At 44.8% G+C, this 25435-nt stretch overlaps 1 protein-coding gene across 1 annotated transcript in view; it reads right to left on the bottom strand.

Moving 5' to 3' along the window:
• CWH43 (cell wall biogenesis 43 C-terminal homolog) overlaps positions 1–17532 on the bottom strand; it is a 47290-nt gene extending 29758 nt beyond the window's left edge. The window contains exons 1-6 of the mRNA XM_036271829.1: positions 17490–17532; positions 15632–15823; positions 12122–12242; positions 11598–11752; positions 9321–9522; positions 5317–5405 (exon numbers count right to left, since the gene is read on the bottom strand). Coding sequence (XP_036127722.1) covers positions 5317–5405; positions 9321–9522; positions 11598–11752; positions 12122–12242; positions 15632–15823; positions 17490–17532 — 802 coding nt within the window. The remainder of the gene's footprint in view (positions 1–5316; positions 5406–9320; positions 9523–11597; positions 11753–12121; positions 12243–15631; positions 15824–17489) is intronic.
• Between the last annotated feature and the right edge of the window lie 7903 nt (positions 17533–25435).

The following is a 25435-nucleotide window of genomic DNA, read 5'->3' as shown; positions in this document are numbered from 1 at the left end:
AAATGTCCTCAGGTGAGGATAAAAAAAAAAGTTCTCATGCTATTACTTTTTTGCCTAAAACATCTATGTATATATGCTATGCCACTGGATAAATACACCACAGCACCAGCAACAATTTTCCTGTCACGGGCCATGTATGAAGCTTCTGGCACTATGAGGTACATCTTTCTTTGTCAATTAATCTCTCACCACAGCTCTAATTATTCCTTAAAACAGATTCTTAGAAGTACACTTACTGGGTCAAGAGGTGAAAGCATTTTTTTTTTCTTTATTGATTTTGGAGAGAGAGATGAAGTGAGAGGGAGAGAGAGATAGAAACATCTATGAGAGAGAACATCGAATGGCCGCCTCCTGCATGTCCCCCATTGGGGATCGGGGCCCACAAACTGGACATGTGCTGTGATCAAGAATTGAACTGGCATCCTCCTAGTGCATGGGTTGACGCTCAACTACTGAGCCACACCGGCTGGGTGAGAGGTGAAAGCATTTTAAAGTCATTACCTGGGGTCAACTGCTTTCCTGAAAGGTTACACCAATATTCTTTACCCCAAAAAAACATTGCCGAAAGTCTCACCTTTGAGCCCTGCCAAAGTTATTTTTCTAAAAATCTTTGCCAAATGAATATTGGAAATAATGTCACATTCTAAATTACATGTATTTACTGGTAAGATAAAATTTTTTCTGTTCAGTAGCTTATAATAACTATATTTTCAAAGAATGAGTCCTGATCTGATATTCTAATCTAATGCCATCAGAACAACTGTTTCTTCCATTTTACCACAGAGAATTACCTGTGTGGGGCGGAGGGACATCATTTCAAATTTCCCTTCACTGTTATTGCCTTTAATTTTTCTATTTACTTTCTCTTTTTACATAGGCTATATATTTTTAATCCACTAAAGTTGTATTTTTAAAAAAGCTATCAATTCTAAATCCAAAATTGGAAAGGTAGAAGGGAGTCCTTCTGACCATCGTCACCCACTAGCTCCCCCTAGTGAAGGCATCCAATGGCAGCATTTCCCACGTCCTTCCAGAGACACCTGTGCACAGGAAGAAATATACATGTGTGCACACTTCTCTTTTTGTGCACCAGTGGTGGCATATGACTTGTTCTCTTAGTCACTTTGCCTTTTTCACTTAATCGTTTACTTTAACTGTTTTTTGTTTGAGACTGAGTCTTCTGAGTCAATTTCCTCCAACTCTACAACATCTAAGACACCAAACAGAATTAATGGTAACTGAACATTCTAATGATATTTATAATGTCAACATGTTCATTGTCAAAAGATTGACTTTTTCATACAGTAACATCCTAGGCACACTGTACAGTACACCGGAGTCCTACGAACATGTTTAGTACATTTATGTCTTCTTTAAAATAGAACTTTGGAGGACTTCCCATCAAGATGGTAGGTAGGTAAACGCGGTATCGTGTCCTCCTACAACCACATCAAAGTTACAACTAAACTACTAAACAACTATCATTCAAAACTGCCTGAAATCAAGCTGAATGGAAGTCCTACAACTACGAAATTAAAGCAGCAGCCACATCCAGACTGGTAGGAGGGGCAGAGGTGGAGGGCTGGTCCCACACCCACATGTGGTGGATAAAAATCAGGAGGACACCTCAGCTGGGAAGGTCCTTCCTGAGGACTGAGGGGTCCTTGTCCCACACCAGGTGCCCTGCTCAGGGTTCCAGTGACAGAAAGAGAAGTCCCCATAACTTCTGGCTGGAAAAACCAGCAGGAACTGAGGCTCGGGGTGGATGAGGGCAGCTGCAGCCCCAGGCAGCTCCTCTTAAAGGGCCCGTGCACGGACTTACCAGACTCACTCCCTCTAAGCTTGGAGGGGAGGCAGCTCGAGGGGCGCCAGAGACATACAGGGAAGAACTGAGTTGTTTGGTATTGGAGCTAGGGCTGGAGAGGGGGCTTTCTCTGGGACAAATGTGCTGTTAGAGGCCTTTGTTCCTTCGGTGAGCCCTTCCCTGGGGCGGCAGACAGCTGCCATATCTGGGACTCCAGCACCCTGGCTCATGCTGATTGCCCCACCCTGGTGATTCCCTGAGGCCCCACCCCACCCAACTTTCAGGCCCACCCAAGCTGTTGCCAGTTGCTTAACCATAGGATTGGCCTGTCTTGGATCCTGCTTCAGGTTTTCCTAAATTCTTTCAAACAAGCAGCATCTGATCTCAGAAAGCCCCATACCTCTCATTAAGTAATACACAGAAACAAACACAGGGAGGCAGCCAAAATGAGGAGACAAAGAAACAGGTCCCAAATGAAAGAACAGAACAAAACCCCAGGAAAAGAACTAAGTGAAAGGGAGATAAGCAACCTAACAGATGCTGAGTTCAAAATACTGCTTATAAAGATGCTCAGTGAACTTAGTGAGGGCCTCAAAAGCATAAAAAAAGGACCAGTCAAAAATGAAGGAGGTACTAACTGAAATAAAGAATAATTTACGCAGATTAAATAGTAGAGTAGGTAAAACCAAGAAGCAAACCATCAATTTGGAATATAAGGAAGCAAAAAACACCCAATCAGAACAGCAAAAAGAAGAAAGAATCCAAAAAAATGAGGATAGTGTAAGGAGCCTCTGGGACAACTTCAAGCATGCCAACATTCGCACCTTGGGGGTGCCAGAAGGAGAAGAGAGAGAACAAGAAATCGAAAACCTATTTGAAACAATAATGGCAGAAAACTTCCCTAACTTGGTGAAGGAAACAGAATACAAGTCCAGGAAGCACACAGTCCCAAACAAGTTGAACCCCAAGAGGCCCACACCAAGACACATCATCATCAAAATGCAAAAGTTCAAGACAAAGAGAGAATCTTGAAAGCAGCAAGCAAGAAGCAGTTAATTACCTAAAAGGGAGTTCCCACAAGACTGTCAGCTGATTTCTCAAAAGAAACTTTGCAGGCTAGAAAGGAGTGACAAGAAATATTCAGAGTGATGAAAAGCAAGAAACTACAACCAAGATTACTCTATCCTGCAAAGCTGTCATTTAGAATCAATGGCCATATAGTTTTCCAGACAAGTAAAATTTAAAGGAGTTCATCACCACCAAACCATTATTATATGAAATGTTGAAGGGTCTTTTTGAAGAAAAAGATATAATATATGAACAAACAAAATGGCAATGAATACATAGCTATCGACAATGAATACATAGCTACAAACAAAATGAACAGGCAGAACAGAAACATCCTCATAGATACAGAGAACATTTTGTTGGTTGCCAGATGGGAGGGGCAGTGGGGGAATGAGTGAAAAAGGTGAAGGAAGGGATTAAGAAGTACAAATTGGTTGCTAGACTGACAAACCTCAAAGGGAAGGGGGTTATGGGGTGGGAAGAAATAAACCAAAGAACTTATATGCATAACCAATGGACACAGACAACAGTGTGGGAAAAGGCAGGAGGGGGATGGGGAGGGAGAGGGGGTTAATGGGGGAAAAATGAGGAACATCTGTAATACATTCAATAATAAAGATAATAAAATAAAATAAAATAGAACTTTGATTTTAATAATTCAATTGCCATCAAGATTTCAAACTCTTTGCACGTATGAAATTCTATTGGTCATTGCCATAATGCATTTCATGCTGAGATCCAGTTGGAATTTCCAACTTTAACTGTACAATGAAAAAATATGATTTCTTTTTGTACACTCTGCTTTGGGCTGTGATTTCCAGTGAATCTGTGAAAAGTGGGCACTATCTCTAGGAAAATTAAGTGTGAACTCCAACTTCATTCAAGTGAGCAGGCGATCAGAGAGAGATGAAGCTCATAAAGTATGGCCCTGCTCTCCTGTCTACTGTAAGAGCCTTCCATCTGTTTGTCCCCAGAGTCTTTTAAACGACCATTTAACACTCCAGAGAGACCACCATACTCGATTAGATCTGACTCTCAAAGATATGACCTTACTTAAACTGGGAAAGTAAATATAAGCATAACACTGTAAGTTCCAGCTTTTCTGTTCTATAACTGTTGATATGTTTGTGGACGTCATTTTTTCCCATGCTTAAAATAAAGCTGCTAATTACCTGCCCATAGGCATTTTGCTTCTATTCCATGAGAAAGGCATGATAATATAAATGTTTAACAAACTTTCAATGTATTGCACGTCCCTTTTCCCAAGTGCATGCAGGTTTAAGAAGCTATCTATGCTCGTGGCAAACTCAGCATCAGCAAAGTTATCTGCTCCTTTTCTTGAGGGATCTCATGAGGCATTTCTCTGATGAGAAGAAAGGTTGTTCCAGTATTCACACAAACTTCCTCAGACCCCACAAGGAATACCAGAACACACACACGCAAGTAAAAACAGCTCGATGTGACTGCAATATTGTGCTCACATTACCCTAGGAGGATAAGGACCTGGCCATCCTCACTCACTGAGCAACCTATTTGGATTTCACCTACATCTCCATGCAAGGGTGATCGCACTTAGGGGATACAGAAATTTACTTATTATATTATTCAACCCGACATCTATTACTGATACACACGCTCTCACGTATCCACACAGCATCCAGTGCAACACTTGGATTCACCTGCTTAATTAACATGTAAAAGGACATCTCTCCTAACTGAAACCAAGTACACTATTTGCTCTGTCACAGAGTAGGGGATATTATATTTAACACTAAAACTGAATCTTACCATTTCTGCTTTTTAAGGGAAGGGAGAAGAGTGGCCTAAGTCAGTCACAGGAGAGCACGTAGGATGCTCCTGCAGCGCAATGGCATCACCAGTATTCTGTGACCCTGACAGGGGGAGACGGTCCAAGCCTCTGAACAAGCCAGCATGGACCCCAACGCTGGGTTGAGGGGTGAGGAACTAAACTAATGCATGTATAAGAGAGAGGGAAACTGAGCTTCAGCATGGAGTCCCAAAGGAGGGCATTCCTGAACATCAGAGAAGCAAGGGGTCTTGGGAGGGAGGAGGTCTGGCGACATGGCTCTGTACAACCCTCCACCTCCTCAGACCTTCAGTAAATCTGAAGGCACCTGACACACACACCTTGGATAAGCCATTTGCGATGGGGGAGGTCATGTCAGCTTAGTCAGGACAGAATGGGACAGCTACCGGAGGAGAGGGGAAATGAAAGAGGAGGAAGTGGAATCTGAAACTGGTTGTCATTGGCAATCATGGTGGCATCTGAGTCACAGGGGCTGCAGCAGGTTATAATAGCCCACTTGGCAACAGTGCACATGTGGATGGCTGCCTCGGCCATCTACCCCCAGTGCAGGGCACATGCCGGCAAGGAAACTGGACAAGCCGAACAGCTGGTGTACCCGCAGGAAAACTCCACATACCTGTAACCCACCAGATTAAACTGGAACCCGGGAACCACGGACACGTCGAAAGCGTCAATCCGCTCACCAAACCCAGCAGAACTGCACCTCTGTCAAAAAACAACATGCCATTAGACATCTGGCATTATTCATACTTCATTGTACCATATGTAAAAAAGAAAAACATCTCCTGCCTCTGGGTACGCCCAAAAGGTAATGAGTGTGAAGCAACCAATGAGCTATTGAGAGCCCATGGAAACTGATATTATGTACCTTCAGAACACTGAAGTAATAGCCACTCCAACTTGAATAAATGATATCTGCAGTCTGTTATGCTAGTAAAGTAACTGAGTTTTCTCAGACTACTAAATTATAGTCCAAACTGGCCATGTGATGCATTTTAAATGACTCTGCCAAAGATATAAATAAAAAAGCCATTGGGAATAGTTCCTTCTCTCTACCTCAATACTACCTTTCTGTTCAGCCTCTGCCTTCCTGGGACCTGTGTCAGTTGGATAAGTAATTGATAGTTGTGTGCTTTTAAAACAACCACACTCTATTTCATTCTTTTGCTACTTTGGCAAAAACTTGTAGGAGGAGAAAAAGAGAATTTAAACTTCCGTGGGGCAATCCAGCAGCAATAATAGCAAGGACAGGGCACTCAATCCAGTAGCTATAATATCAGTTAAGCTAAAAAACATAGCACTTATTACCTAGCAGGCACTGTTTTCAGATTTAATTACATTAACTCATTTAATCCTCATGAATCTGTAAGGTAAATGCTATTATTATCCTCATTTTGCAGAGGCGAACATTGGGGGAAAGACACCTAAATGACTGAGGTCACACATCGCAGCACACATAGGTCTGAGAATCCCAAAAGTCTCCTGGGCTCTGGAGGGATGCTCTCTGCCCCTCGGCGGCAATCCTGCCTGCCCTCACATCCTGAGGCGAGGACCGCCCTGGGCCCACAGAACAGATGTGACAAAAGGCCATGGAGGACACTGTTGATCTTTTTCTATCCTCAATTCAACAACACATGTTTATGAGGGCCTACTATGTGCCAGGCTCTCTTCCAGAGGCTAGGGACACATCTGGGGACAAAGATCCCTTTCCTCCATGGGGCTCACGTTCCAGTGGGGGCCGGGGACAGATAATAAACACAGTGAACTAACAGTGCGGGATATCAGAGTAAAAGTAACAGGGTCGGGAGGCCGGGGTGCGTTGATGAGAAACAGAACTTGTGACTAAGAGACAGTCTGTCCTGGTCCTTCCTCCTCCAGGGATGGTTCGCGCGATCCTTGTTTCCCGAAGTCCATTCAGCACCCTCTGAACCTCTCTCATCTCTCACACCTCTACCCCCCAAAACTTACCCAGGACCCATTCCTTTAAGTAAAAACTACTGAATTTTCTAAAGCAGTTCCTGCCCTGGCTGGTTTGGCTCAGCAGTTAGAGCGTCCGCCTGCGGTCTGGAGAGACCCGGGTTCGGTTCCCGCTAAGGGCATGTACCTCGGTTGCAGTTTGTCCCCGGTCCTGGTTGGTCGTGCGGGTGGCAGCCACTCGATGTGTCCCTTTCACATCGATGTTTCCCTCTCTCTCTCTCTTTCTCTCTCTCCCTCCCACTCTATCTGTACAAAAAATGGAAAAAATGTCCTCGGGTGAGGATAAAAAAAAAATAATAATAAAATAAAGCAGTTCCTACTGTGCTGGTCATGGGTGATGATGCCACATTTCTCAAACAGGGTTCTGAGAAACACGTTTGATGAGACGTGAACAGGTGTTCTGAAAAAGGAAGGCCATGTTCCCATAAGTCCCAAGAGTTTCTAACATGCTGATGTGCCTTGTGAAGCACAAAGAAAAGAATATTGAATGATTAACTGCAGTATTTCCTAAAACTATTTGATCTAGAAGACTTTTTATTTTCCTCTCAGTGTACCTATTAACATCTCAAGAAATCCGTGTTCCACGGAACACAGTTTGGGAATGCTGGTCCCATGAGTTACGTCTCTACCTTCAATGTCTTGCCCCAACATACAGAATCACAAAATGTCTGAAAAGAAAACTGTCATTGTACAATGAGAAAACAGGACCAGGGATGTCACATGACTGGTCCAAGTCAGACAGCAAGCGGCTGTTGGCCAACCAGGATCCCGGCCACAAGCCCAGCCTCGGCTGCTGGCCCAGCTCCTTCACACCACTAACACTTGTATTCACAGAGAACTTTACAATTGAAGCTTTAAACATGATAATAAACTCCTTCTCTTCCCCTCTCCTCTGTGCCTTTCTTCCTTCTCTCAAACATGCTAGAGCATCCAGGATCAAAGAGATCTGCACTCTGAATGATACAGCATATGTAAAATCCCTGCTCAGTGCCCAACACAGAGAATAGCATAGATATTAGTTCCTTTTCTCATCCCCTGTCCTCAGGAGCATGATGTCTGGAAGGAAGAAAGACATCAAATAACTATCATGTTTTTAAAAACTATAATACAGAATAACAGTGAAAGACAGGTGGGGTGGAGATTCAAGGGACTGTGTGGCATAAAGGAGTCCCTGGAAGAGCCAGAGACGATTTCACAAAGGAGATGCTTGAGCTGGACTGTGAATGGTGAGTAAGGCAGAGAAGGCAGCCCAGACAGAGGAGGAGGACTAGCACAGTCCGCCAGGCACTTCTAAGGAACTGCAAGTGATGTCAGCCCAGGTGAAGCACAGGCATTAGGTAGAGAGCACTTGTAAATGTAAGGGGAGGGGGAGTGCAGATCCTGTCTCATGTGACCTGATATGGGTGTGTGTGTGTGTGTGTGTGTGTGTGTGTGTGTGTGTGGTGAGGGGGGCTGAAAGGGTTACAGCAAGGGAGTGAGGGAGTCAGATGTGCATTTTAGAGCTCACTCCGGGGCAACGTGGAGAAGGCCGCTGAGAGACCACTGGACACAGTAGCGATCGCCTGGGTGGAGGATGGGGAGGTCTCCACTCGGGCAGATAGGGTTGCAGACAGGAAGGAGGGGACACAGTAGCGACAGCCTGGGTGGAGGATGGGGAGGTCTCCACTAGGGCACATAGGGTTGCAGATAGCAAGGATGTGACAGGTTCTTTCAGAGAAGTAGCAGAACTGACGGAATTTAATGCCCAGTTAGATGCACAAAATGAGGACTACTCGGAACCCTAGGATGACTTGGCAGAGTGAACCAAGGCATGGAGGAGGAAGAACACGTTTGGGGGCCGGTACTACTGAGTCTGGATGTGGACATGCTGAGCTTGAGACACCTGCGGGATATGCCCAGATGTGTGCTGGGGAAAGATCCAGAAGGCAGTTTTTTACATGTATTCGAAAGTGGGAATTTCAGCACTTTCAGGGAAAACAGATATCTGAGGCAGATGTCTTAAAGGTCCCTCCAATCTTTTAACATGAATGGCTGGACCTTGCCACTGGAGAAAAGAGGTGTCAGGGAGAGTAGAGAGAGGGTTCCTGAGGACCAAGCACATGGACCAGCACGTAAACTCAAGACTGCCGACTCCTTGGGTGCCCCACGGATGGAGCAGGTCCCCAAGTACCAGAGGATGCAGAGGTCTCCAAGGGCTTCTGTCCTTTGCAGAGAATCAAGATCTATGCCCAGGCTGCCCACCAGTCCCTCATCAGGGCACTCTGGTCTTGTCCTACCAATGCCCCTAACTACAATGGGGCGGGTGGGGGAAGGTTTCTGAAGAAAATGGCCAGGAGTGTCACATCTTCCCTGCCACCAGGCACGGTCTTCACGGCAGGGATCCCTAGGTCTCAGGACGCCCACGCAGGAGCCTCTCACTGAGCCACGCATAGGCCTCAGCCCTCCCTCACTCCCGCAGCAATCCTTCGGCCTGGGCAAACACCTGCTGGCCCCCGGCTCCAGAGAACACCAGCATCTCATGGACGCGTCTGATAGCCAAAGAAAGTAGAACAGGAAATCATCTGGCTGGCACAGCTCTAGCTGCTCAAAAAGACAGTATTTCTTCCTTTGACCACAACAGCCGATTTCCAAACCCAAACTCACCCAAATGGGTTAGGATCTGGGCCTGGGTGGGGATGCCCACTCACTGCCCATCTGGAAACAAGGGAGACTTCTCCGAAAATCCAGTGGGTGAGGAACACGAGACTGCCAAAGGCTGCCCCTGCCAACAACCAGTGAGGCCTATGGGCCAGCCCCTTGGCTGCCTCTCTGGTCTTTTTTTCCTCGGCTTTACTGCAGTCACCATCTAGAATAAAAAATGGAAAAGCGTCAGTTACATGAAAATGTACCTGCTACATTTAACAGACTTCTAGCGAGTAAGAAATCGTACCTGGCTTCCAGGAGTTTACTTTAGAAGGGAGGATGAGACAAGCAACTACAATACAAAGCAGAATCTGCTGAGGGACTGTCAGTGGGAGAGATTACTCAGGCAGGCTAGATCAGGAATGGATTAGGGAGAACAAAGCATCTCGAAATTTGGCAAGGGGAAATGCCAAAAGTCAGTCACTTCATGTGACATTAACAACAGGAGCAAAACTAGATGTAGGAAAAGTGAATGTATGTTCAGGGAACAAACGAGTGGAATATTTCCTGTACACCAGGCTGCGTCTCCCAGAAGAACAGAAGTCGGCTCTATTACTAATCCCATTTTACAAATTAGATAACTGAAGCCTAGAAAGAGAACAAGTGACTTGTCCAAGAGCAGCTGGTAAAGAGAACCTGGGATGGGAACTTGGACTATCCGGCTCCAGTGCCTGTGTGCTTAACTAGACCATGCTTCTGGGACTGTTTAACCAAGAGGTCTCAGCTCATTGCATAAATGACTTACTGTACAAAAATGTGACAAGTGGAGAAAATGCTGGTCAGAGGATGTCTTTGTACGAACAGAGGTCTGTTGGGCAGATGCTTTAGGACACTGTGAGCTCTCTGCAGGACAGAAGGACTCCTGAGGGGCTGCCAGTCGATTTCACAAGAAGAAAGCCATCCTGCCTGCAAAGGAGTCAGAGGACGGAGGAGCAGACCCGAACGCTCTGGGGATGAGGGAAAGGTGGAAGACAGAGGGAGGTCAAGGCCTGGAGACTAAGCAGACAGTCCCTGGAGAAGGAGACACCTAAGCTAAATTTGCTGAGTAACATGCTGTGTATTGCAGTGGGTGCCCCTTCCCCTAGGAACCAGCAAATATTACTAAACAACAGAGAATGCCTGGTATGACCAGGTATCCTGGGGAGGCTGGAGAGGAGTCTGGAGTTTTGAAAATGTGAGCACAGGGGAAAAAGCAAGAAGGGACTGACAACTGGGTCACATCAATTTAAAACAGAGGCAAGAAAGAAAACACAAGTCAGGAAATGTAAAGGATACCCTAAAGTTCAGATCCTTATCAGGCTGTACCCGTACAATGTGCTGCCTGAGTTTCCACCTTTAGATGTTAGTGTTTTACAAAATATAAAACACGTATTAGGGCACTAAGCCAAGTACTAAGTGTTCCAACTGATATTAATGTCACTTGACCAACTTGCTTGCACGATGCTCGGGTCTTCTCACTGGCCCCCGGGTCGGGCCAGAACTGGGGCCCGGGGAGGATTACACAAGCGCTTTGTTCACGGTGAGCCAGAATCCTCAGGCGCCCACGCATCGGTGAGAATTGTCCTTGTATTTACAAAAGAACAGTGACTCATTGAGGGTAACACAAAAAGCCAGAGGCAGGTTCATTAGAACCTGGAAACACTTCTCCCTTCTTTTCAGAAGGGTGTTGAGTTAGCATTTGAAGCAAACATCCAAGTTGGGTTTGTGTCTCTCTCGGAGAAAGTTCCAGAGAGAGACAGGTGATTTGAAGGGTGGTGTGAATATGCAACATTTCCTTTCTCTCCAAGTTTCAGATTTAGAGTTTCATTATCTTCAGACTCCTGGAAATAAAAGCCCGGGCAGTCCCGCCAGCCCTAGCTCGCTGACTTCCTATGGTGCGAGAGAGACACCAGAGGGAGGGGGATGGAGGATCCCTTCCTGGAACGCCCCGTCCAGAGGGGCGGAGGAGGAAGACGGAGCAGAAAGCCAGCAGGGGGCAGGGGCGGTCTCTTCTCCCTCACCACAGTGATACAAGCCAGAGGGGGCTTTTTATCTTCACGCTCTGTACTAGCAAGGAAAAGGTGCCTTCTGCTTAGTTATCAGTCCACTGACCGCGTCTGTTACTATTTCAGAGGGAGAAAATGTTAAAATAGAGAAATAGTACAGGACTATTTTTATCTTTCCAAAATACATTCCATTCAGATCAGAAATATAAACTATGCGAGAGAGAAAATGCCTAAATTGGACATACACACTTACCTGTGGAAATGCGATCAAGTGTGGCTATAGTACTTAATGTCAGTATCACTCTGTTGGACAACGGATAACTCCAGATTGGGTTTAGTGAAGTGTACCATATGCGGAGAACAAGAAGAAGAAACTGTCCTAAAATGAATCCCCAGATTCTGAGGTACCTGTAAGTGCAAAAGTATTTTTAACGACTTTTTATGTGGTTTCAGCGAACTACCTCCATCATGAATTTCGGACTTCCATAGAATGAGTATATGAAGTAGTCTGGTTGGTAATTTGCAGTAATATACATGACTTAGGCTTTATCTAGCCCATTACCTAGGCAACTTGTCAAAATTCCTTCATTCTGAAAACATTATTAAGACTGATTCAGGTATTCATGTCCTGACTTTGTGAAAAGGAGAGAAAAGGAGACTTCTTCAAGGCCAGATGGAAGGTAAATACTACAACCTGGAACCCTTGGCCCCAAATTCCCCTTTGGTAACTGATCACTACACTTATGTATCTATAGGTGCATAGGATACGAACCATACCTTTGCAAACCACTTCCTGTCCACCACGTCACGGCTTGCACTATCAGCGAGGAAGCCACGCCAAGCGCCAGGACCACCAGCCGGAGAGTGGCGTTGGGAGCCTGGAGGGAGGCTATGCTGCCTACAAACAAATGAAGGAGAACTGAGTTTCCAGCCATCAGGCGTCGTACTCAGGCCTCTGCATTTCACAGCAGCTGTGTCTGATACCACTTTTACACTCGGGAAGAGAGAGTTAATGTGAAATCATGTGTGTATATAAATTTTTTTTAATGTTATGGAGATATTCACACCATAAAATTTACCATGTTAAAGTGTGCAATTTCGTGGTTTTTAATATATTCACAAAGTTGTATTACTGTTACCACTAATCCCAGAATATCTGCATCACCCCAAGGGAAAACCTGTTCCTGTTAGCAGTCACTCCCTTTTCTTCCTCCCCATCCCCCAGCCCCTAGCAATCACTCACCTACTTCCTGTCTGTATACATTTTTCCTATTTTGGAAATTTTGTATAGATGAATCATACAATATGTAGCCTCTGTGTCTGGCTTCCTTTTTTTTTTTTTAATCCTCACCTGAGGATATTTTTCCATTGATTTTTAGATAGAGTGGGAGGGAGGAAGGAAGGGAGAGAGAGAGAGAGAAACACTGATGTGAGAGAGGCACATCGACTGGATGCCTTCTGCATGACCCTGACCCACACAGCTCAGGGATCAAACCTGCAATGGAGGCGAACCCGAGACACTCTAACTGCTGAGCCAAATCAGCCAGGGCTGTGTCTGGCTTTTTGCACTTAGCATAATGTTTTCAAGGTTCCTCCATGTTGTAGCATGTTATCAGTACCTCATTCCTTTTCATGGCTGAACTGCGTTTCATTGCATGGCTGTACTGCATTCTGTTTATTTATCCATTCATCAGTTGATGGGCACTTGGGTTGTTTCCACTTTTGGGCTATTATAAATAATGCTGCTATGAACATTTGTGTACAAGGTCTTGCGTGAACATATGTTTTAATTTTTCCTAGGTACACATCAAGGAGTGGAGTTGATGGGTTATAGGAGACATTTTTATGAAGTGCCAAACTGTTTTTCAAAGCAGCAGCACCATTTTACATTCCCACCAGCAATGCATGAGTGATCCAATTTCTCCACATCCTTGCCAACACTTGTTATTATCTATCTTTTTTATTATAGCCATTCCAGTGGGTCGAAATCTTTAAAGTAAAAAATAACCTAAATCAAAGTGAAGAGCTAACTTCACAGTAATTGCCTATAATATCTGAGGTGCCACAGGTAAGAGAGCACGTAACACTCAGCTCTTCCCTGTCATTATGTAAGAACACCCTAGGACTCTCTAATGAAGTTGTTTCATGTTCTTAAGAAGCATCTGAAGGGAGTTGAAGGCAAAGCATGGCTTACTTCAGCCTCTGTTTAGCATCAGCAAAGCTCAATGATCACCTGGAAGAGCATCTGGAAGAAACTGGTCTCTTCACCCTCAACTGAGTCACCATTTTACTTTCTCAAATGTAATCTAACTCTACCCAAGGTGATGAGTTTCATGGAGGAAGGAGGTGAAAGGGGAACAACAGAAAGCACCCAAAATATCACAGCCACCCCCAAATTATTTAGTATCACATCTCTTACAGCCACCAGAAGTTCCTGGGCCAGAACTGGTCTTAAATTTTTAAAAATGGCCCAGTAACCACTCAGATGGTGGCTTTGTAGGTAAGGTGGTGTGGAGCAAAGGCAATCAAAATGTGCCAGCGAGGAGACCCCTCCCATCAAAGCCAACCAGGGAGTGTGATGAGCAAAGGAAACTTGCACAGCTTAGGGAATGTTGTCAGTAATATTGGAATAACTGTATACTATGTGAGGTAGGGTACAAGCCCACTATGCTGCACACCTGAAACTAAGATAATATTGAATGTCAACTGTAATTGAAAAGGTTTATAGGAAATTTAAGTATAAGAAAAAAACATAAAATGAAACTTGCAACACTCAGGCCACAGTAATTCACAGAAGGATATTGTAAGCCAATAGTAATTGAACTCAGCTACTGTATACTCAATTTAGGATAGAAAGCTTCATTTGTATTCTTTCTGGGACAGAAGATTTCATGTTCATTTGATATGTCTTTCCATTCCTAAGGCACCATCTTTGTAAAGGGTGCATTTTTCAGTGGTTTTAACCACTGTTCTTTCTGAGCCGAAGCTCTTTAAAAAACAGAATTCTATACCTTGGTGGTAGCCCTAGAGCTCACTGGACTAACTTTGTTCTGCCTTCTTCAGGGACTGACACAAGAAAGCAGAAGGCAATTTCCAGGTGATTCTTGTCAGGGATTCTGAAACTAAGTCAACTGACCATTTTCAGACAGAAGAAATACACGGCCTGGTTCATAAACAAATATCACTGGGAAAATTCAGAGACGCCAGCCGTGTTCATACCTGTCTCTATGTGCCATATTTTTCACCCTGAAAGCAACAAAAATGCTATTGGGGTTTTTTTGTTTTGTTTTGTTTTGTTTTTTAATCCTCCTACAGCTATTTAATGCATGTTCAATTAAATACTAAATATATTTCCAGCTAACCTTTTTTTTACACAAACGTTAGTATTCTGCACACCATTTAGTGGTTACTTTTTCTATTTCCTCTATTTTGAAGAACATTCCATTTCATTACACAAATAGTTCTTATTCTTTTTATAGATGTAGAGTATTCCATACTGGTCCAAGTTTCATAACCATAATTTATTTCATTTATCTCATGTACATGACATTTAGGGTATTTCCAATCTTGCTATTAAAATATTGCTGCGATGTTTAAATAACCTTGTATTTTTGTCATTTTACACACATGTGAGTATAACTGTAAGATATGTTCCTAGAAGTGGAATTGCTGGATGAAAGACTATGTACACATTTGCAATTTTGATAAATACTGAAAATATCCTATGCAGAGGTTTGCCAACTTGCATTCCTACCAGTAAACTGATGATAGCCTTTGTCCCCTTTTCTATTGAGCTGTTGGTCCTTTTTATTATTGATTTGTGAAAACCCCATATATTAGGGAAATCAGCCCTTTGACTAAAAACGTTGCAAATATTTTTCCTAGATTGTTGTTTGACCTTGCTTCCTATGGTTTTCACCATGCATAGTTGTCATATTTTTATGTAGTATCATTGAACAATTTTTAATGGTCTCTGAGTTTTGTGTCATATTTGGGAAAAAAGAATGCAATATATTCAAGAGTTGACCTGTTTACCAAGGTTCCAGTCCCTTCCTCATTTCAGTGATTTTTAGGTTTTTCCAATCTGATAGAAAAGTTAGAAATGTAAAACACATTGGCTTTTGGTCTATTCTTCCAATTTTACTAAAACTCTTCTAAGCTAGTGGTAAGAGAAAGAGAAATCTTTTTTTTTTTTTAATTCAGTCGTTTAGCATTCAAAGAACAGTCAACATATTTTCAGTTGATTTTTTAACTAGAAAAATAAACTCAAATACTTTTAACTCTTACCAACAGTAATTATGCGCAGCACAGTTAGCACCCACTTCTTGTTAACCAGTTTCCAGAAAGGGGTGATTGTTAGGAGTATCGGAGAAAGAAACGCTACACCAGCACCTTCAAGCCCAGTGAGCTCAAGTGTTTGCAGAGGAAAGTAATAAATCATCGGAGGCAGGCCATGCCAGAGAGACCAAGAAACGTAACCTAGAAAAAGAAAAAGAAAAAGAGTTTTCAGAGCAAGACGAAGTGTAACTTCGTCATTGTTTCAAGCAGTAAGCCCGCCCCTCCACTGGGACCGCTCCAGCTGGCTGCTCTCCTTCCCAGCTCTGGCCTTAACTGGCTTCTCATCAGAGAATGCCTCCCTTCACCTGTCAGGCCAGGTGGAGAACGGCTCCCTGCTGTTGTGGGTCCCTGGGCATCCTCCCCGCCTTGATCCTTTTCACCTTGTTCACACCCCCATAGATCACCCCTTTATGCAAGCGTCTTCATTTGGAACACCTGGATTGAATCTGGTTTCCTGTCAGGACCTTGATTGATAACATTCCCTTACCTAAATAGACTTCTAGAATGACAAATATGAAAACCGACAAGAGCAACCAGCAGCCGACTCCCTCGTTCCACTGCAGACCACAGCAAAGGCAGGCGGTTAGACAACATTTTCTTGAGAGACCATTTTAAACCCAACCCTTAAGAAACAGTATGTGGCGGTGGAAAACCCAGATCTGAAGTCAGTTTCATGTCCGGCAACTGCTGCGAACTCTTCCACACTAATGACAAGGCTTGCCCTGTGGTAGGCTCTGTGCTAAGGATTTACGCGGATCACCTCTCTTATTCCTCACACAATCCATGTCCTCTGAGGTGGACATTATTTCTACTCCTCCCTTACAAATGCAAAAACAAGTGTCCTGAGACTCAGAAAGTTAAGCAATTGTCTTAAGGTCACAAAAGTAGCAAAGGCAGAATGAACTTAAACGCAGGCAGTCTAGCTCCAAATGTAGCTGTCTGACCACTAAATGTACTTTCTCCCAAATTACTTCTCAGCCTCTCTTTCTTAATCAGCAAAATAGCACTTCTAACCGTCTTAGAGTTGTTCGGATCAAATGAGGTCAAGTACAAGGAGTACCTACTGAGCCAGAAAAATGGGCTCTCTGAGCATTACCAGCTCCCCGAAATCCAACTTCTCAGGAAGGCGCCCCTCCCGGGCCAGAAGAAAGCTTGTTTCGTATTAAACAGCGAGATTCCAACGGTCTCTTAAACGTTTGTCTAGGAATTCTGATTTTAATCATACAACTCCAACAAAATTACACCAATAACTGTTCTTGAGACTTTTTGTAAAGCTACTAGTGAGCACAGGAGACCTGAGTTCTATGCTTTTCGCTAAATCCCCAAATGTGTAGCCTCCGCCACCAAGGCTACTCGCGCCGGGCCACCACCACCAGCAGCAACTCCCGCCCTGTGTGCCCACCCACGGCCGCGGAGGAAACGGGCGCCCCTTTTGTTTAGAATTGTATTAAGTTAAACGTAGAGGCGGGGGGCTCGGTGGAGCGGCCGGCGCCGGCGCGCGAGTTCAAGGCGGCCGCGGCGATCCGTGCGCCTTGGGAGCGATCCCACGGCGGCGTGGGAACTCGGAGGCACCGTCTCCCGCAGGCGCCTCGCTGAAACCTCGGCTTCGAGCCTCAGTCCAGGTGTTTTCTTTTCTGAGCCTCCCCCGCCCCCCACGCTAGCAGAAGTTGCCAGGGGACGATAAGCATCTCTTCTCAGCACTGAGAGCGTCTGTCTCCCTGCGGCGCTCAGCCACCCGCCGGGCTCCGCGGCTGGGCAGGGCCGGGAGGGGCGCCCGCGGAGCGCGGCCACGGCGGCCTCAGCTTACCCAGGAGCGTCTCCAGGAGGATCTCTCTCCACACGGAGCGCATGGCCGCGGCGTGGAGCGGAGCTTTCTAGGAAAGCCCGCCCTTGCGCCCCCACCTGCCGCCGAGTCCTCCCTGGCCCTGCGACTGCACCCCACGTCCCCTCGCCGAGTCCGCTGCCGCCCTCCGGCCCCGGTGCCGAGCTCAAACTTGGATGGGGCGACAGCCTCCGCCCCGCCACACCCAGAGCAGCCCGCCCGGCCTGGCGCCGCCTGTGAGCGCTCCACTGTCACCGCCCCGGGCGCCTCGTGTCCCCGCGCCGCCTTCGCTGCGCTGCTTCAGCCAAAGCCAGGCGCCACTGCTAAAGCAGCTGCACGCTGCGGGGGACATGCGTCCGAGCAGGAGGACTGGGGAGCCCCGCTGTCGGGCAAAACCCAGGTGCCCGGCAGGCTCCCAGAGCGACCCCCGGAGGGAGCGGTGCCGGCCCAGGAGGGCGGGAACAAGTGCGCGCGGGACCGGGGATGCCCTGGTTGAGACAAGGCCCGCGGGGGTGCGTTGCGAGGAGACCGCAAGGGGGAGGCTGGGACAGCCTGAAAGACGGGCTCTGGAGTTTTGGGCAAACAAGTGTGAACAGGACTTAGGCGTTCTCGAGGCTTGGGCGACGCAGGCGAGCGGAGGCGAGCGGGCTCCGGCCCGAGCCACCTGACTGCGCTCCTCCTTTTGGGCCTGGGTCGTGAACAAATTGCGTTCTGTACAGGGGATCAACAGTCTAGAGGCCACGGGATTTTCTATGGCTTTTTAAAACATCTTAACACGTGCTCAGGGGAGAGAAAACAGGTGCGAGTGGAAACTGCCCTCCTCAACATTGTGAAGGGTGGTCTTTGAGAGGCCATCCCTAAGGACAAGTGGGAGCCAGCCCTGATTAGCCACGGAGCGACTGAGCTTGCCAGTCATTTCTCACCCAAATAATACCACACCCCAGAATGTCCTCAGTTTGTTCAGAACTTTCACAAAGCATTTTATTTTTATTCACTTTTAATTTCGGGGGAGGATGTTATCATTTATCATGTCGTAAACTTTACTCTGAAATTAACTAAACAAAATGGGTTGCCTAAAAGTGTACGAATCATGTAAGAGTAACTATTGCTCAAAATCCACAGCAGTTTTGAGCAAAGAGTTCCAAATAACTTAATTATTTACTACTACTTTGTCACAGGACAAAGTTGTGGATCAGTCTCCCTGGCCAGTTTGGCTCAGCTGTTGGAGCACTGGCCTGCCGACAGAAGGGTCAAGGTTAGATTCTGCTTATGGACCTGGTCGTGGGCTCCATCCTGGCAAGCTGCCTCCTTGCCTCTCTCTCACATTGATGTTCCTCTCTCTCCTCCCCCCACCCCTTCCTTCCCTTCCACTCTATCTAAAAAGCAATGGGAAAATATCCCTGGGTGAGGACAACAACAAAAACTATGGATAAATGAAATAGAATTGAGAGCCCCAAAATAAACCCTCTCATTTAGGGTCAAATGATTCTCAATGAGCTTCCTAAGACAATTACATTAGAAAAGAATAATCTTTTCAACAAATGGTTCTAGGACAACTGAATAGCCACATGAAAAGGAATAAAGTAGGACTCTTATCTCATATCACATGCAAAAATTAACTCAAAATAGATCAAAGACCTAACTATGAGAGATAAAACTATAAAACTCTTAGAAGAAAACAGTGTGATCTTCAGTAGGCATTGGATTCTTAGATGCAACACTAAAAGCACAAATAACAAAATAAATAATAGATAAATTGAACTTCATCAAATCGAAAGCTTTTGTGCTTCAAAGGACACTATCAAGAAAGTGAAAAGACTGCACAGAATGAAAGAAAATATTTTAAAATCATATATTTGGTAAGGAACTGGTATCCAGAATATACAAACATGCACACACAATTACAACTCAATGATTAAAAGACCACCCAAATTATAAATGAACAGAAGATTTGATAGACCTTTCTCCTAAGAACATATACAAGTAGCCAATAAGCACAGGAAAAGATATTCAATATCATTTCATTAGGGAAATGCAAATCAAAACACAATGAGAGCCCTGGCCGGTGTGTCTCAGTTGATTGAGCATCATTCCATGCACCAAGAAGTCATTGGTTTGATTGCTGGTCAGGGCACATGCCCAGATTTTGGGTTCAATCCTTGGTAGAAGGCATACAGAAGGCAGCTGATAAATGTCTCTCTCTCTCCCTCTCCCTTCCTCTCTCTCTAAAATCAATGCAAACATATTTTTTAAAAACACACAATGAGCTACTACTTCATACTCAGTAAGAAGGCTATAAACAAAAAGTCAGATAATAACCAGTGTTGGCAAGGATGTGGAGAAAATGGAACCCTCCATCATTGCCAGTGGGAATGTATAATGCTGTAGTCACTTTGGAAAACAGTATGGTAGTTTCTCAAATGATGAAAAGAGTTACCTTGCCCTGGCCAGTTTGGCTCAGCGGTTAGAGCGTCGGCCTGCGGTCCCGAGAGACCCGGGTTCGGTTCCCGCTAAGGGCAGGTACTTCGGTTGCAGTTTGTCCCCGGCCCTGGTTGGTCGTGTGGGTGGCAGCCACTCGATGTGTCCCTTCACATCGATGTTTCTCTCTCTCTCTCCCTTCCTCTCTCTTCCTCCCACTCTATCTGTACAAAAAATGGGAAAATATCCTCGGGTGAGGATAAAAAAAAAAAAGAAAAGAGTTACCTTGTGACCTAACAACTCTACTTGTAGGTACATATACCCAAGAGAAATGAAAACACACATAATTTGTGCACAAATGTTTCTAAAAGTCTTATTAATAATAATCAAAAAGTAGAAACAACCAAGTGTGCAACAACTGGTGAATGGATAAAGAAAATGTCATATATCCATGTAATAGTATATGATTCAGCAATAAAAAGGAATGAAGTACTGACATATGCTACAACATGGATGAACCTTGCAAACACTGTGCCAAAGTGAAAGAAGCCAGTCACAAAATAAATAAGTAATGATTCCGCCCTGGCTGGTTTGGCTCAGTGGTTGGAGCATTGGCCTGCGGACCAGAGAGTCCCGGGTTCAGTTCCTGCTAGGGGCACATACCAAAATAAAAAAATAAAAAAAATAAATAAAGTTGTTTAAAAAAAAAAAAGTAATTATTCCATTAATATGAAATGTTCTGAATAAGCCAGTTTATAGTGGTTGCTTAGGGCTGGGGGATGGATGGTAAGAGAAAGGGAATTAATAGATATGTAGCTTCTTTCAAGGAAGAGGTATAAAAATCTAAAATTAGGTTATAGCAATGGTTGCACAACTCTGTGAAGATACTTAAAAAACGTTGCATTGTTCATGTTAAATTATATGGCGTATGAGTTATATCTCAACACAGCAGTTTAAAAATGCAACTCATTCTAGTTATAGTTTGAAAAACTGTTTTGGCTAGGTTCTAGTCATTTAGTACCAGGCATTCTTCAATGCGTGGCTCCAGTGACTCACAGCATGACACACTGCATTTTGCTTCCTCTTTGCCCACATAGGTGTATTTTCGTGCACCTATGTAAAAAGCATTGATTTCTTTGCTGTGTGTGCTAGTAGCTGCTCTGTAAAGTTTGTCCTTTTTGAAGCTAAGTGCCAGGAAAAGTTTTGCTTCTGCTTAGGAGGTAGTGTGTTTTCTCTTCCACTCAGAGCTCAATTTTTAGTCTTAGTATTTTATTTTTCTTCTCTTTAACAGTTAGATCATAGCTAACTTCAAGGGAATCTGGAACAATGCAGTCTATCTGTGAGCCCAGAAAAGAAAGAAACCAAGTTGTGCTGAGAAGCTGTCTGCCTTTGCTATAAAAACCTGCTTTAGCCCTGGCCGGGTGGCTCCGTTGGCTGAGTGTCATCCGTGTACCAAAAAGTTGTGGTTTGATTCCCGGTCAAGGAACATACCTAGGTTTCAGGCTTGATCCTCGGTCAGGGCACATATGGAAAGCAACCAATCAGTGTTTCTCTCCCCCCACCCTTTCCCCTCTCTCTAAAATCAATAAGCATGTTCTCAGGTGAGGATTTAAAAAAAAAAAAAAAACAACCACTTTATACATAGTGTCATTTTGAGGTTCAGGTAGATCAGGTACTGAGGCTTTCGGCACATCACCTATGATATTCACAAGTACTCAGTAAATAGTGACTTGCATTATTAACTGTATACCTCTCATAATGTTTGATTGTGTGCTACACATATGGTAGGTAAATACATGTTTGGCAATTCCATCAATAGCCTCTCCATCCCGAGATTATTTTGATTGCTTTCTCTAATCCATTCTGATATTTTCCCCCAACTGCAGAGGTAAGAATGGCACTCAGTATTTTCCCCGGGGGAATTTCATCAGAGGTTATTTTCCCCTTCTACAAAGGGATAATAACGTTTCAGTAGTGTTTGCAACAATTTTTTTGATTTACCATTCTACCCCTCTGCAGCACATTGTGGGAAAATGTATCATGATTCCTGATCCTTTCCCATGTAGCTTGTTAAATTCGAATTACTGTTCTGATAGCCGCTTAATTATGAGGTTGCTTTCAATTTCTTTGTCAAATGTCATAAGTCAAATATAATGTTCATTTGAAGTTTTAATTATCTTGCTCTTCATTGAATTCCACTGCTATTTAACCACTGGTACTGAATGGTTTTTACTCATTACACACAGGATATGAATTACTATATAACTGGTAACAGCATCATTCAGTTTGACCTGCTCTGTAAATGCATCCATTATATGTAAACTACTGCTGCTACCTCGATTTCCATATTTACAATCTGCCTGGTTTTCGTTTAATTTCTAATGGTCTTCTCATTTTTGTTGGAATCTCTTCTTTGACCTCAAGTTGCCATTTGCGTTCGTATTTTGCATGGAAATGAATGAAGCCGTCATGGCCCTGCCCACTGCTTCTTTCTTCCTCCCCTATTTCTCGGAGCATGAGTACATCAGGTTCAGCGAGAACATAGTGAGATTACTTTTTATTTTATCAGAAGACCAGAATATCTACTAGGAGATAATACTTTTTACAGTATAATGAAGATCTGATCTAGCAAAACAACAGAGATGGTTTTCTTTGAAGAAACAAAATAAAAAGAAGCCCCTTCATGTCACTACAGGATCTTGATGGGGCCCATTAACTTTTTAATTTAATTTAATTTTATTATTTATTTATTTTTAATGCTCACCCAAGGACAATTTTCCATTTATCTTCAGATAGAATGGGAGGGAGGGTGGGAAGGATGGAGAGAGAGAAAGAGAGGTCGATGTGGAGAGACACATCGAGAGGCTGCCTCCCGCACGACCCAGACCAGGGCCCTGAACAGAACCGCAACCGAGGTGTGTGACCTTGACCAAAATCAAACTGACGACTCTTTGTTTCGAGGGCCAACACTCTAACCGCTGAGTCAAACTGGCCAGGGCCCTTCAACTTTTTTTTTTAATCCTCACCTGAGGATATTTTTCTATTTCCGATAGAGTGGGAGGGAGAGAGAAGGAGAGAAAGGGAGAGAGAAAATCAATGTGAGAGGGACACATCAACTGGTTGCCTCCCACACGACCCCGACCAGGGCCAGGAGGCACCCCAACTGAGGTACATGCCCTCGGCCGGAATCGAACCCGAGACTCATTGGTCCGAGGGCTGATGTTCTAACCACTGAGAAACCAGCCAGGGCATTCATTAACTTTTTATAAAGCACCTGTACCACTTCAGGATAAGCCAAGTTTACTTTTTCTGATGATGGATGTTTATTTCTCACCCACGTCACATGTCCATGGTGGGTCTGCTGCAGCTGCGCCCACCATGAGTCCGGGACCCTCCCTGCAGGTCCCACGGAAGACCACATGCCTTCCACTCACACTCAGCAAGCCCAGAGGTTAGGCCGACCTCCTCGGGGCAGCGTCTGTTCAAAGAGGCAGGAAGTGTTTGTGAACAATAATGCAATCTACAACAGCCCCCCTTGTTTATGGGAATGTATAGTTCTGTCCTTTTTATTTTAATTAGCAATTGATTAACAGTTATTTCTCTTTGAACATCTGCTTTTTTTTTGCCTAATACAGGGAGACTATTTTCTCATGTCAATCAATGATCTGCAAAGTGACTTTCAACAGCTGTGTATTATTTCATAACACCATTCTATGTAATTTACTTAGCCATTTCCCTTTGGTGGATAGTTAGGTTGCTTTCTTTATGGGAATACTCAAGTAAACAGGCTCCCTACCTAAAAAACAAACACTTTTCTTTTCTTTTTCATTTGCCAAACAGTTCATTCAAAGGAGTTTACATGTCTCCAGCAAAATGCAAGAAGTAATGAACTCTAAAAAGCTGATTGATGGTCCTTGGCTCTATGTTAGCCTTAGTCTTCAAGACACTGTGTTTTGCTTGAGATCATCAGACTTCAAGCTGTGGCTGTGAAGAAACAGAGGCGTGCCCTTTGCCTGCCTCTCTCCACCCTGGACAAGTACGTTTCTGTCCCTGAATGGAAAAAAAAGTGGGCGCTCCCTGTGGCAGAGAAGGTCGACTGTCTACCAAACAGCCCTGCTTGCCCTCCACTGTCCACAGGATAGAGTTGTTACTGGAAGGAGCTGCCAACCAGGGGCCACATGTCTCAGCTCCCCTGCCATCTCCATGGGGGTCTTACGTGACTAGTTCTCACCAGTGGGAAATGACCAAGGGACGTGTGTCATTGACAGACAAAGAGGTTTAAAAGCGCTGCTTTTCTCCCCTTCTCTCCTTGTCTGGGTGTGATAAGGAGGCCCCGGGGAAAGGCTGATCCGCAGGAGGAAGGGAGCCTAGGTCCCTGAACCACTACAGGGAGGAGAGCTAGCCCATTGCCCACAAACGGACCTTGAACTGTTATGTGTGATTAAGCCACTGAAATATTTAGGTTTATTCATAACAGACTAGCCCTGCCCGAACCAACGCACCCACATCCAGTTTCTTCCCTAGAGGTTAAGGGAGTATAAATATTAAAGGGAATTCCTTTGCGTATTTGTTCTATGCCCCTCTAGGCACAAGAAAGACAGAAAGAGGAATAATCAGGTTAGGAAGTGTGAGTGTGGTGTTTAAACTAATTTCCCCTCTAGAAATTGTCATGCTGCCCCTGAGGAATATTTGTTCAGTAAACACCATCTAGGGAAATCAGTACAGGCAGGGATCCAGTTTCCTCAACTCCCAGACTCTTCTGTCAGATTTTCAACGAGGGTTACGTGTGAAATCACCGTGTTCTTTTGAGCTGGAACAGTGGGGAGCATAATGCAGCTATTAAGAGTGGGGCCTTGCCCTGGCCGGTTTGGCTCAGCGGTTAGAGCGTCAGCCTGCGGTCCACAGAGACCCGGGTTTGGTTCCCGCTAAGGGCATGTACCTTGGTTGCAGTTTGTCCCCGGCCCTGGTTGGGTCGTGTGGGTGGCGGCCACTCGATGTGTCCCTTTCACATCGATGTTTCTCTCTCTTCCTCTCTCTCCTTCCCGCTCTATCTGAACAAAAAATGGAAAAATGTCCTCGGGTGAGGATTAAAAAAAAAGAGTGGGGCCTTGAAGATAACCAATCTGTATTTTAATCCCCTGGATTAGCTCGTGGTTAAACTTTCAGAACCATAGCCAAAGCTGTGCTGTATCTGAGGAGAGAACTGCCTTGCATGAGCACGAAAGCCACGCTTTACTCCACTGCCATGTCCATGCCAGGAACTCAACCATCCTGCAACTGCTTCTGCCACCAGCATCCAAGCCCCCAGTGCCCCAGACCTTGCCTCCTAGGGGGGTGGGTCAGTTTAGGCCCCTCAGGAAACAGACATCAAGACAGGATGAGAGGCCCAGCTGGGATGGCTCAGTGGTTGAATATCAACCCATGCACCAAGAGGTTGCCGGTTCGATTCCCAGTCAGGGCACATACCCCAGTTGCTTGCTCTGTGCCCAGCAGGGGGTGTGCAAGAGGCAGCC

The sequence above is a fragment of the Molossus molossus genome, unplaced genomic scaffold, assembly GCF_014108415.1.
Source record: "Molossus molossus isolate mMolMol1 unplaced genomic scaffold, mMolMol1.p scaffold_m16_p_1, whole genome shotgun sequence".
NCBI lineage: Eukaryota > Metazoa > Chordata > Mammalia > Chiroptera > Molossidae > Molossus > Molossus molossus.
Note: the sequence above shows the minus strand (reverse complement) of the source record. Positions and strands in the feature narration are given on the sequence as shown.